The 12,140-nt window shown below is 39.6% G+C and overlaps 1 protein-coding gene across 2 annotated transcripts in view; it reads right to left on the bottom strand.

The window, feature by feature from the left end:
• The window catches only part of LOC127367723 (dynein axonemal heavy chain 11), a 40,223-nt gene extending 34,267 nt beyond the window's left edge, over nucleotides 1-5,956 (bottom strand). The window contains exons 1-16 of one of the 2 annotated variants that reach the window (XM_051407792.1): nucleotides 5,939-5,956; nucleotides 5,600-5,849; nucleotides 5,259-5,402; nucleotides 4,947-5,140; nucleotides 4,672-4,861; nucleotides 4,468-4,567; nucleotides 4,108-4,319; nucleotides 3,681-3,902; nucleotides 3,418-3,585; nucleotides 3,168-3,284; nucleotides 2,941-3,078; nucleotides 2,741-2,856; nucleotides 2,384-2,579; nucleotides 1,821-1,925; nucleotides 1,328-1,723; nucleotides 353-685 (exon numbers count right to left, since the gene is read on the bottom strand). In XM_051407792.1, coding sequence (XP_051263752.1) covers nucleotides 353-685; nucleotides 1,328-1,723; nucleotides 1,821-1,925; nucleotides 2,384-2,579; nucleotides 2,741-2,856; nucleotides 2,941-3,078; nucleotides 3,168-3,284; nucleotides 3,418-3,585; nucleotides 3,681-3,902; nucleotides 4,108-4,319; nucleotides 4,468-4,567; nucleotides 4,672-4,861; nucleotides 4,947-5,140; nucleotides 5,259-5,402; nucleotides 5,600-5,815 — 2,847 coding nt within the window. In that variant the 5' untranslated portion in view covers nucleotides 5,816-5,849; nucleotides 5,939-5,956. Of the gene's footprint in view, nucleotides 1-352; nucleotides 686-1,327; nucleotides 1,724-1,820; nucleotides 1,926-2,383; nucleotides 2,580-2,740; nucleotides 2,857-2,940; nucleotides 3,079-3,167; nucleotides 3,285-3,417; nucleotides 3,586-3,680; nucleotides 3,903-4,107; nucleotides 4,320-4,467; nucleotides 4,568-4,671; nucleotides 4,862-4,946; nucleotides 5,141-5,258; nucleotides 5,403-5,599; nucleotides 5,850-5,938 lie in introns of those variants that run through there. The other variant, XM_051407793.1, reaches the window with a different exon arrangement.
• Between the last annotated feature and the right edge of the window lie 6,184 nt (nucleotides 5,957-12,140).

The following is a 12,140-nucleotide window of genomic DNA, read 5'->3' as shown; positions in this document are numbered from 1 at the left end:
ATTTTTGTCAGGAAAGTCTGTGACTGAGTTACTGAGTGAGTGATGAAGTTAAACATTTTATCTGTCAGTGGCTGGTAAATGTTCACATTTTAAAAAGTTAATTTCCCACCCTGCAACCCAGTCTACTCTTATATAGTAGATATATATAGTCTCATATATGATATAAATATAAAGTATAAACACCTGTAATAATGGCATAGATTTAACATAAATATGAGTGTGAAAGACAGACATCATGTCTGCAACAGTGGGGCCAGAGAAACACACATGTAAAAACATCCCTATCTACTGAAACTGCAGTATAGTAATAAAAAAAAAGTTGATTTTAACATCAAAATCAATAGCAGAGTACCTGGTAGGTCTCCATGCTAAGATGAGCAGCCACTCTGTTGATATTCACTGAAGTCTTGAATATGTCTCCGACCAGTCCTTCTATCAGCTCATAGAGGCCATCTCCGGCATCTTGCTCCAGCGAGGGGAGGAAGACCATTCCTGAGCTACTCAGCATCAATTGAGCCTCAAACAGAGGTGTCTGGTTTGGCCATGACTCCATGTTGTCTGCAAAGAACTGAAGGGAGTGGCTGATGTAGCTGAAGAGCCCCTCCACCACCATCTCATCCACATACTCCAGATAGGACTGCCATGCTTCTGATGTAGGGTCAGCGTGGAAGAGGACCATATTCTCCTGATGAAATTGCAGGATGTAAGAGATGTTGAACTCAAAAACTGTCAATGGTCTACTAGTACTTGTTTCACTGATTTCTTGAGATAGTGCAGGATTCGTGCATATTTCATTTAATAAATTAGTTTTATTAATATAAATTAATATTTTAGAGTATATTTATCTACATGGCTTCCCAAGAATTAGGCCAAGTTAAAATGCACCAAGTAAAATAGTTTTTGATGTCAGAAGTAATGTGACTGAGTAGAACCTAAGGGCCAGAAACTAACAAAACTGACTATATACAAAAAGTGTATATTTATCGGCTTTAAATTCAGCTATGTTACACGGTACAGGACAGATACAGGTTAGATTTATCTTATCATATCTACATAATCTTATCATAAGGATACCAAATCCAAAGTCAACCGCAAGCACAACTTAATAAAAACATAAATCAATAAAAAAAAGGTTTTTAACTGCCTGTGAACAGAACTGTCCTTTAAATGTGCTGTAATCTGATGAAGATGAATCTCTACAACATGCTAAAAGGTTTTTGAACCATGCCAATAATTTCATATTGGTGGTTTTCTTACAGTAAAAAGTATCCATGAAAAATATCTGAGGAGTAAGGGTGAATATTATCATAAATCCAGCCATACGCACTTGAACCAGCTTGTGAATAGAGTCTCCATCCTTCTTCATGGAGCTATACTTCTTGTTGACACGGTCTTCCCTGTCTTCCAGCTGTATGAGGGAGCCTTTCTTGTTGTCCTTTCTGCAAAACATGCTTTGTTTGCTCCATCCCTTCATCATTAATTGGATCACCTCACAGTTTTCCTTGGCTCTACTGACTCGACATACAAGGTCGTAGACCAGGTCTTTAGTGGTGCTGATGAAGCTCCAACAGTCCGGATCCTGCCATGTCAGGTCACACTCTGCTCTTGTCAACTGCAGGTCTATGGATTCCAGTTCAGCTCTGATGAGAGGAAGTTCCACCTCAAGCACTGTCTGCTTTAGCTTGTTGTACCATTGTACTAATAGCTGAAGACTGCTCACATACTGGAGAATGCAAGTGGGGAGAAGAGATTATAATAAGCAAGATATTCCTTGCAGGTGTGTATGAGTGTAAGTGAGTAAGTAATTGTTTGTTTCTTACCTTTGTGAACATGAAACGCTTTTCAAAAACAGTCATTGCAGCTGCAGGGATCTTGGTCTGACTGAGAGTTTGAATATATTTTACATCTTTCAAGACTTCAGTCAGCTGAGGAATGAAAGAAAATAGTGTTTAACTCATATACATAAAGACAGTGGGTGGTGGTAAAATGTTTGGTCTCAACTAATAGAAACCTATGGAAAATTAACTGTAATGTAAAAACAAAAATATTCCCTCTGCCAGTATGGTTACGTTTTTGCATTTGTGTTACGAAGTCTTTCCAGTATGTTAAAATGAACAGATATTTTTGGAAAATTAAAAGAGAGATGCAATTTAAGCCAAGAAACCCCCCGCCCCCAATTAAGTGGTGACCTGCATCTGGGTTTTGCAGTAACCCAAAAGATAAAAGATAAATACAGACATCCCAATTTTGAGGGACCTCAAGGGCATGTCAGCAGTGTGAGGGAAGCAATTTAACAACGTTTTGAAGAGACTGACATTACTACACCATGGAGGTTGTTTGCACAATGCGTGGTTTCTAGTTTGCAGGACATTACATCAATTACCTCTGGATTGAAGTTGACCGAGATCAGGCCAGATGAGGTATTTCTGGAGAGAATTGGCTGGTTCAGGTTGATCAGGCAAGACTGTTCCAAACCATTACACCAGTCAGAGTAAATGTCCTCCTCGTATTGGTCCAGGACACTCAACATCTCCATGTACATGTAGTTCTCCTTCACCATCTCTACACCTCCTGCGGGCCTGGAAAGATATAATTGTGAGACAACTGTCATTTTTAAGCCTGGCATAAAAATAGCAGACAACAGCCATCGCTTGGTTGTTCTATGTACTATACTGACGTATTCATCTATCTCTACATCAGACTTCATTCACTAACTGGAAATTGTGGTGTTTTTACTCACATGTCAAACAATAATCTCATTTTTTCCCATGGTGTTTGAATGCGTTCTCTGAGCATTTTTGCCCATTTCAAAGCTCCAGATGTATGAGCCATGTTCTTAGTCAGACCACTCTCCATCTGTAAAGATAGAATGGAAAAAGGTTGTTGTATTGACAATACCTATTGCACTTTGAACACATATTGCCATTTTGCTTCCTGTACCTGATTGAGCTGAGATTTAAACAGACATTTACATTTCTCCAGCTCTTCTCTGAAATGTTGCTGCAGTAGAAGGAAGTTGGGACTGAATATCTGTCTGATTTGTTTCCTCTCCAGGAAGGGCCCAGCAATAGTTAGAAGCTAAAGGACACAAAACCAAGACATTAGCTCTGTCACTCACTATTCCCTTTATCAATAATGTCATCATCCTATTATCCGGTCTGGCTTACTTTAAATGCTGATTCCAGTCCTGAGCAATCCTTAAAGGCCAAGCATAAAAGGCTGGCAAGGCGGCATTCAAAGTCCCCAATCCTCACTTTGAAATCCTTGTACTCCCTTTCAAAATCCTTATGACAAAGTTAAAAATTCAGCAGTATTAAATTATAGACACCATTGTAAAACTGTGCATTATGAATCTATGCAGTAGCTGTTCACATAAATCTTAATTAGCAATATAAATACTGATAAAAATTATTTCACCTGGGAGCTTAAGTCAAGTGGGCTGTTTTCACTGTGCTTCAATGTTTGGCAGAGGTTACTGAACTCTTTGTACATCTGAGCAGCATTCTCACTGTAGAGTTTGCCATTAAGTCCACCAAATTCCAGTTTTTCCAACCTCTGAAAGTCCAGCATAATTTCAAACAAGCCCTGCGATGATAACATATTATAATAAGAAACAAAACCACATAAAAAATACAACCTCACTGTGACACCTGAATACAAAAACAGAAATCTGATCTCACCTCCAGCTGTAGCATACGATTAAGGAACTGGTTGAAACGTGCAAAAATCATGGCAGATGGGAAATCCCAGGGTGCATGTTTCACATGGTTGGCCAACCTCTCCCTCTGGGTCTGGTAACTGTCTCTGAAACATCTAAAGATTTTTATCACCCTCTTCACCATTTGTAGACTTTCCTCTGGATCCTCTCTGAGAAGCAGATCTGCAGAGAGGTATGTAGAAGCCTAAAGGGTGAAACATTTTATTTAATCTGTAAATTTATTTCACACAGACAGCCAAAAACTGAATTCTGATTGACCAACATTAGCAAAGCGTAACTGACAAAACTCCATATACACACTGGGTCTTAATTATATTTGCAAAAATTTCACAGGCACATGGCACTCTATGTCAGCCATCAATACACATGTTTCAAATGAGAATGTTCACCTGTTCAATGAACAGATTGCAGAGTTCCTGCAGTAACACCACAATGCGTGCTGGTCTTTGATAAGATCGGCAGTTGGTCCAGATAAGGAAGAGAGTGTGAAAAAGTGGCGGGATGAGCGCTTCCAAGTGAGGAAATCTCTCCTTTTCCAGTTGAGACAGTTGTACACGTAGAGGCTGTAGATGGAGGTCAATGTCCTCGGCCTCTTGAAGCGCTTTTGATTGAGAAAAAAGAAATCTGTTTTGAACTAAAACAACAAGATAATAATCTGAGATAATATGTTTTGGTAATGACATTATGCTGTGCCTCAGACATTTGACAAGGTGCAAATTACAGTATGTCTTGTTTTTCGATAATCTTACCATCAAAAACATTTCCAATTAGAGTCTTGATTGTTGGATGATAGCTGCTATCCATCATCTCCAGCATATTGGCCATCTTCTGAACAATGGGACTCTGAAGCTATGAGAGAAATACCAAACAGTTTAACAGAGAGTGGAAGGTCAGGATATGAAAATAAATTAAATAATCATTTATGTGAAGATCAGGAGGAAAAGGGGTCATGCCTGATGATAAATGTTCTGTATATTGCTCCTCCTGGAATCCCAAAACCTCAGCTCCGTATTGGGCCCTGGATTACAGCCTGTCGTAAGTAGGTCTGATGAATCCTCCTTTAAAATTTTCTGGATAAGATTGGTCCAGTTGATGACCTGGGTCTCTATGGCATGGGCTAATGCCCTGTCATAGTTATTGTGCCTGAGTGTGAAAATGCACGCTTGTTAGTTACAGTATAGTACACAAAGCTCCCAGTCTCTGGAACAAGCAAAATGTGTCATCTTACATTTTGAATGTGCTGTAAGAATTTTCCATCCAATCTGTCACAGCTGGGATAGGGAGGACTGTTTTCCCTAAAACCTGTCCCTGTACAACTGATGTCTTATTGTACATGCTCTCAACATGTCGAACGATGTCTTCAGACATCAGATTTGGCCACATCTGATGGTTTTTGTTGTTTGACAGCACTGGAACATATACCTTGCAAAGAGACACAGAATGAATCACCCAGGACTCATAAAGGCAAACTATAAATCTGCATAACAAAAATAACTGACAGCACATGAGAAAAGTGTATGATAGAGGGTATAACAATCACCTGCTCAACTGTGCTTGACAACTGCAGTAGTGGTGAGGGAGACATGAGGCCAAAAAGCAGAAGTTCCCTGTAGTTTTCAGCATTGATAGGAACAACTGTCTTCTTAAGAATATAGATCTGCTTGTTTAGAGCAACAGGTGCGACCTGGATTTGAAATAAAAGACAAGATTTTACTATGACACGGAATCGGCTACAACCCCCTCTCAACATTTTCTAAGTAGCCTAAGCTTGGCTAGCTTACTAACGTTAATCAAGTGTACACAAGCTAAGCTAGCTTTTGTAACTTACCTACCAATGTAGGGTTACTACCTAAGTTAGCTTATTTGGGGATTCAACTGTACCTTATTAGAAGCAACCAGACAACCTTTTTGTGATGAAGAGAAAAATATGACAGACTCCTTTTCCAAGAAGTCTTTCAGGAGTGTTTGAAACTCTTCGTTGACAGCACTCTTCTCCCATGTTTGGCGGTGCAGTCGCAGGAGCCCACAAACTTTTCCCTCGACAAACTTTACTCTGACGTCCTCTAGAAAAGAAGGCACACTTTCGTCGTCGGACATAATGGCTCTTACATGCTTTAGCCCTTCCCGGAAGCTGAAAAAAACAGATTTGTGACAGTATTCCGGAAACCCTTCCCGTAAATTAACTATTAACTTCGTGTTAGAGGAGTTTTAAATTACTACCTCTTTGCAAAGAACGAATACTGGCTTGAGCTGTACAGTCCTGGGGGCGGTTCAGCATTCCGTTGCTTAGCAACAGCCACTCTCCTCAATCACTGCCAGATACATATAAAACGTGAAGTAGCTCTTTTCTCAATGAAAGTAAGATTTTAAGTACAACTTAGCCTGTGACAGCCTATTCCTATATATATAAATTGCTACTGCAATTTTACTGATTTTACCATTATTTTTAAATTAATACAATTTCAAGCATGTGGGTTGTAGGCCTTTTGCTTAGAGTAAAAATCAACAATACAGTAAATGTACGGTTGCAGTGGATGCTCTAATATGCATCCCACAACCCATATGGAGTGTAGTTGTGCCTTTCCACAGTTTGTAAGCCAGCTGTCCTTTTGTGCTGAATGTTAATGAGTTAGCTCTAGGTAGGCTTATCATTGGAATGTGTTCTGATAAATGTTTTGGGCTATGATAAAGGGCTTTTTTTTTTTTACTCGCTTGTGTATTTAAGTTTTACAAATATGACTTAGATAAAGTATGTGCACTATTTCAAATAATAATTGACCTCATAGTCTGGGGAAAAAAATGCTCACACTTAAGTTTGAGAGATATGAAACTACATGTCTGTTGAGGGTTCTACTAATGGACATGTGCAAACCACGACCTGGTCATTTCATTGGCCCCTTTTATGACACATATGCCCCTTTTGTGACAGGACTGGGCATGAAAGAGCCTATGTATTGGAGCTCCACAGACTGTAGTAAAATGTATATGATTTATGTGTGTGTGACTAGTTTGACTGTTGTCTTAGCAGCAGAGCACTGTACCCAGCAACAGCCATTTACAAGGCACTTTACTACACCTCATTTCAAAGCAGCCTAGGGGTCTGACTGCCTTAAATGAATAACAAAATTATTCCTTGGTGTAGCTTGAAGATTTAAGCAGCTGAATGTCACCCTGATATATTTGTGCTTAAAGTGAAGTATTTTTCTATAGTATAGCTATTAACAAAACTGTGCAGGGTGTTGCTAAACGTATTGTAAGAGTTTATACAATTTCTGGAAAATGCACTCCTTACTGTAGAGTGATTTTTTTCCCCACTTCTTTCACGTTATGAAACCTCAGGAAAAAGGAGAGGAGAGTGAGACAAACTCCTCAGGTTTGCAGGTGGCACTACCGTTTTGGACCTCATCACTAACAATGACAAGACCACCTACGGGGAAGAGATTGCCTGCCTGTTGCTATGGTGCTAATAACAAGTTGGAGGCAATGCATTCAAGCAGTTAAGATGAAGATGGCTCCTGAGGTAATCCACACGCTCATTTTACTCTGGAAATCAGCACAGATGTTAACATGGTTGAGAACATGAGTCATTCAATTTGCTAAAGACCAGAAAACCCTTACAGCCTCAAAGGGGTTGAGATCATTACAACTAAACAATATATGGAGAGCGAGGGAAAGGTCAACGTCTCACAATCCGCTTCATGTACACTTGTAACTATGCATGCATCTTTCTATCCCTTTATCATAGTTTGTCCTCCGTCTCAATAAAGAAACAAACAGAGAAATATCTTTTTCCAGTATCACTTTCAGCCGGCTGCCTCTGATCCAGGAGCTGTAACATCACAAAAGTGCAGACAGACTGCACCAATCGTGCCTTCCCAAGAAACCAAAAACTATTTCTTTGGAAACAATGCTGTTCAAACCTGGCACCGTACCTGCCATCTCGACCATTTTCCTGCCAAGACTTGTTACACTGCTGAGTTAGCCTCCATCCACTGCTTGTTGTGCAGTCTGCCACAACAAAGAGAGTGCTGCAATCGGACTGGAAATATTTAAGTTAATTTATTACCTGTAGTCATTGTCATTGGTATTCAAATCAGTGTTGTAATGCATAATCTGTTTGCCTGGCTAATCTGTTAATTAATAATACAGCAGCTTAGATAGTTTAGAACGAGTTGAAATTGTGTATGTGTACCGGTCTGCACTCTTATTGTACATGTTTCACTTTGTCTTGTGGCCTTCAAAATTACACTAGGTACATTTGTAATATGAAGCAGCTCATCAATGACTGGCAGTGTCAACACAGTTTTGTTGATGATGCCGTATTGATTCCCAAACTGAATCACGAAACAGCACTCCATCATGACAGCCCAGTCAATTCAACAAGCAGTGGTGAGCAAGCAAATGTGTTTTTTTTCCCTGAAATCTGTTCTGTTTTTTTGGGGGGGGGTTTTTTGTTTTTTTTGATAATGTACAGTTTCTAATTCTGAACCAAGCTGTCTTTGTATACTGAAATAACAAAGGGTTTATAAATATCAGTGCATGACAGGTTGGGTGATCCTCCCCAAAGTACCCTATAATCAAATGCGTTGTTTCTAATTAAACAAGAGATAAGATATGTTTTTTGTGAAATGATTGCTTGTATTGAACTGTATCAGCAGGCAAACAATTCGGGTTCACTCCACAATTACATGTTTGTTGCATCTAAGCAACAACATAACCTGACAAGCATTTTAACTCATTTTACTAAGTTGTTTTGAGGATCAATTTGAAAGTCAGTAGATACATATAGTATTTAATTGATTGCAATATGGTGACAGAACAGTTACTTCCGTACTGCTGCCTTAAATTTTTTATATTACACATAAAAACAGCAATCATATCATGTATTTTTATCATTAAAAAGTATAACAATAACGTTGAAGAAACCAAATGGATCCTGATGAAAATTAAATCTATACAAAAAGTTTTTATATTCTGACCTCTGTGATCTTTTTTTAAATAAGTACCAGTCAAGAGACAGGATGTTTGTGGTTTAAAATAATCCAATCAGTGCACCCATTTACTAAATCCAATTCAATTTTCAATGATCATTGCCATAACAATATTTATCAAGCTGTTTTTTCAACCTTAACTTATCCAGAGAGCAACGCTCCCCCTTTTCTTTTCTTTTTTAGCAAATGTTATTTTTTGTTAGTCTAGGGCCTGGAGACATAGACGTGATTAAACCCTGTGTTTCAGCAAAAATTATATATAATACTTGTTACCAACAGCCACCTGCTGTGTGCATATAGCAATCTGAACCCGGGCTGTCAGAGGGTCCATACCACAAGGCCGCCCTCTACAGGACTAGGTTGAGTTTGGTTAATAATCTCAATATAAATCAGTACAATCTCTTAAAAGAATATCTTTAGATGATAAAGTCCAGGTTTATTTTTACATCACAAAACCACAGATTCGTCTCAGAGACCCTTAGATGTTCTCTCATTTGATATGGAAAGGGAAATTGTTATTTGCTTCTCTGATTTGTATTCTTTTTTGTTGTTTGTTAAAGATCATAGAAACTATATAGTGAAGCTCTGAGAAGATGTTCCATTAATTGTATTTGCACTTGGAAAGTTGTTACGCGTCTCCCGTGCGCGCCATCACCATCAGTGGCGTCCTGTAGAGGGCACTGGCTTTTCTCTTTTGACAGATCTTCATGTAGGTCCAGGGGACTTGGAGATCCAGCGGGGAAATAAGACAGTTTCAGACAGTTTACTAAACCTGTTTATTTTAGATAGATAGATAGATAGATAGATAAAAAAAAGAGCTTATTTCGCCTAAGCCAACCTTTACTTATTTTTATTATAGGCCTAATAGAAAACAAATGGCAGCTGGTTGACAAGTCCAGAAAAAAAAAATTGCAGGTCTTATTTAAAACGCAGGGACGTCGGTTGGGGAGCGCGCTGCGTGCGTCTGTTGTTTGGTGAGCCACCGTTCATATAATAAGTGATCACATTGACTAAATAATAATATCTCGTCAGTCCTTCTGTCATAAGTCATCGCTCCACCTGTCTCCGGAAATACAGCCAAGATAACCTAGTTTCATTGTGTCGTTGGCCCATAATAGCATACATATGGGAAGATTTGCCCTACGGTGAATTAACGCCCCTGTAATGAAATGTTAAAAAACAGGAGTGCTGTGCGCTCCAACTGACAGTGGGATCTCTGTTGGCCGATCACTCAAAATCCGACCAAATAGTGCTAAAGCTCTGGGGGAGTTATGTAAGCCCCAGAATGAACAAATTTGTTAGCCCACACCCGGGGGCATCTGGTGATGGATATGTTGTCCTGGGGGACCGGGGAAGCCGCAGTAGCAACAGCCGGCCGCTTATCTTGAAAGGCTTGTTTTAAGTGCTCCTCTGCTTGGAAACAAAAAGCTTTAAGGGCACCCATTACCTTACAATTGTTGTACGATCCCCATTGTTTAGTTAGTTCACATACGTACGTATTAGAGCATATGCCATGCAGTAGGCTTAAGTTTAAGCCTACTGCTTTAAGTGGCTTAAATGAATGAAAGAAAGTGAGAATACACAATCCTTAATAGCCAGATAATTCCAAATATAGGCCTCTGGTGTGAGCATCACACTCAAAAAAATGTGATTTGCACTTTTGATTTCGTTCTGCTAACATTAAATTAAACACCATAGCATTAAATGGCACATAAAGTCATCTTACACGTTTTATGCCTGTGCTAGTGTCTGTGTGTGCATGTGCATATGTGTGTGTAGCTACAAGGCTGGGTGGGGTGGGGTGTGTTGTGGAGGAAACTGGTCCTGTTAGGTAGGACTCCCCTGAGGACAGCCAGGCCACTTGTGTCTGAGGGGCTGGTTTATCCCACTTAATCAGCATCCTGAGAGACTGGCACTGCCCCCATGGCCATAATGCCTGGGGTCACCGTGGGCTCCTCAAAATGAAGTGAAGCCTCACCAGACAATGCTGCTGTCAATCAGCCTTAACCTGAGCTGGGCCCTTTATTCCTCATATAGTGTACTTGTGTAATCATTCACTCCATAAATGCAAATGATCTCATCAATGTTTTGACTAACACAGGGCACGGATACATAGAGAGCGTTTTTGCATATCAAATACGTGGATTTCTCACAGTACAGTGGCCCTTCCTGGAAACAGCATAATGGCCTATACAGAAGATCACATCATGGATGTCCTCTGTGCAATGTTAATCACACATACACCTGCTGAGATGAGATTATAGCTCTTCTTATGACAAGCAAAAACATCCAGATCGTCTAAAATCATGTTAAGTAAAATGGCAAATTCTGCTTGTCCTTGTGGGGAAAATAACTCTTCTTAGGCTGATCATCAGAGCCAGATGCTGCTGAAAATACATTTATCTAAAAAGCTAACAAGATAATGAAGACACAGGAAAACGCTTCCTGCAATTTGCAGTATCTCTTCCGCTTCGTTTAGACCATAATTTGTACTTGTTTGGATGGCACATACAGTCAGTGGTTTGGGGTTCGTAGCGGTAATGTCCCAGGGGCTTCTGTCAGTCCGGCACCATTATAAATGACAGAGCTGAGTGAGCCTCCTTGGCTGTTTCTCAACATGCAGGCTTCCTTGGGGCCTTGTGTAGCATTTGCAGAGCGTGTGCCCTTTTGATTTCCTAATCCCAGCACGAGCTGTGGAATGCTGGCTCTCCATGAGATATTCCCCTCACAAGCCATGATTTATGTTCTCGTGGTGCAAGGCTCAATGTTGAGAGGATCACAGGTGTTGTGGAGCCTCAGTAAAAACTTTTAATATGCACACCTCGTGGTCTCTAGCAGGGCCCAGCACAAGGATTACTGCCATTCAGTGGGGGGATGGGTCAATAAATGTTTAAAATTCATCTGAGGCCTTACAGTCTGATTATACAAACATCCATGTGTGTTTTTTTCCAGCAGATGTACAGTATCTCACTGGATCATTAAACCATAAGCACCGTTACCTGGTTTATTTCACTGCACAGTTTGAAGGAAACTGGATTTAAATTTTTTTTAAATTTTGTCTCTTCAAATTGACTATTCTTAAAATAATGATAATTTAAAAAACAGAAAAAGGAGTAATATGTTGAGATCTGAAACATAAAACAAACCAGCAGAAGCACTGGCACCAGTTATACTGGCTGTTAATTACTGCATTGTTGACTGTGTAGTTAATTCCCACTTTAGAGTGAAGAGGTCGACCTTTGCTCATGTCACAGTAAAAGTCTCATAAAGCATAAAATCAAGAGTGCAAACATTCAGAGCTCAAGTGTTTTCCCTCTCTGTAGCCGCCACATGATTGGGCATCTCCTTGATATTTTAATTAAAGCTTTGGTAGATCCTCCTTTTTATCATGCAAAGTTAATTGAAATAAAGGGTCTAGTCTTAGACACTAT

The sequence above is a fragment of the Dicentrarchus labrax genome, unplaced genomic scaffold (genome assembly GCF_905237075.1).
Source record: "Dicentrarchus labrax unplaced genomic scaffold, dlabrax2021, whole genome shotgun sequence".
NCBI classification, from domain to species: Eukaryota; Metazoa; Chordata; class Actinopteri; family Moronidae; genus Dicentrarchus; species Dicentrarchus labrax.
This window is presented reverse-complemented; position numbering and strand designations above follow the sequence as displayed.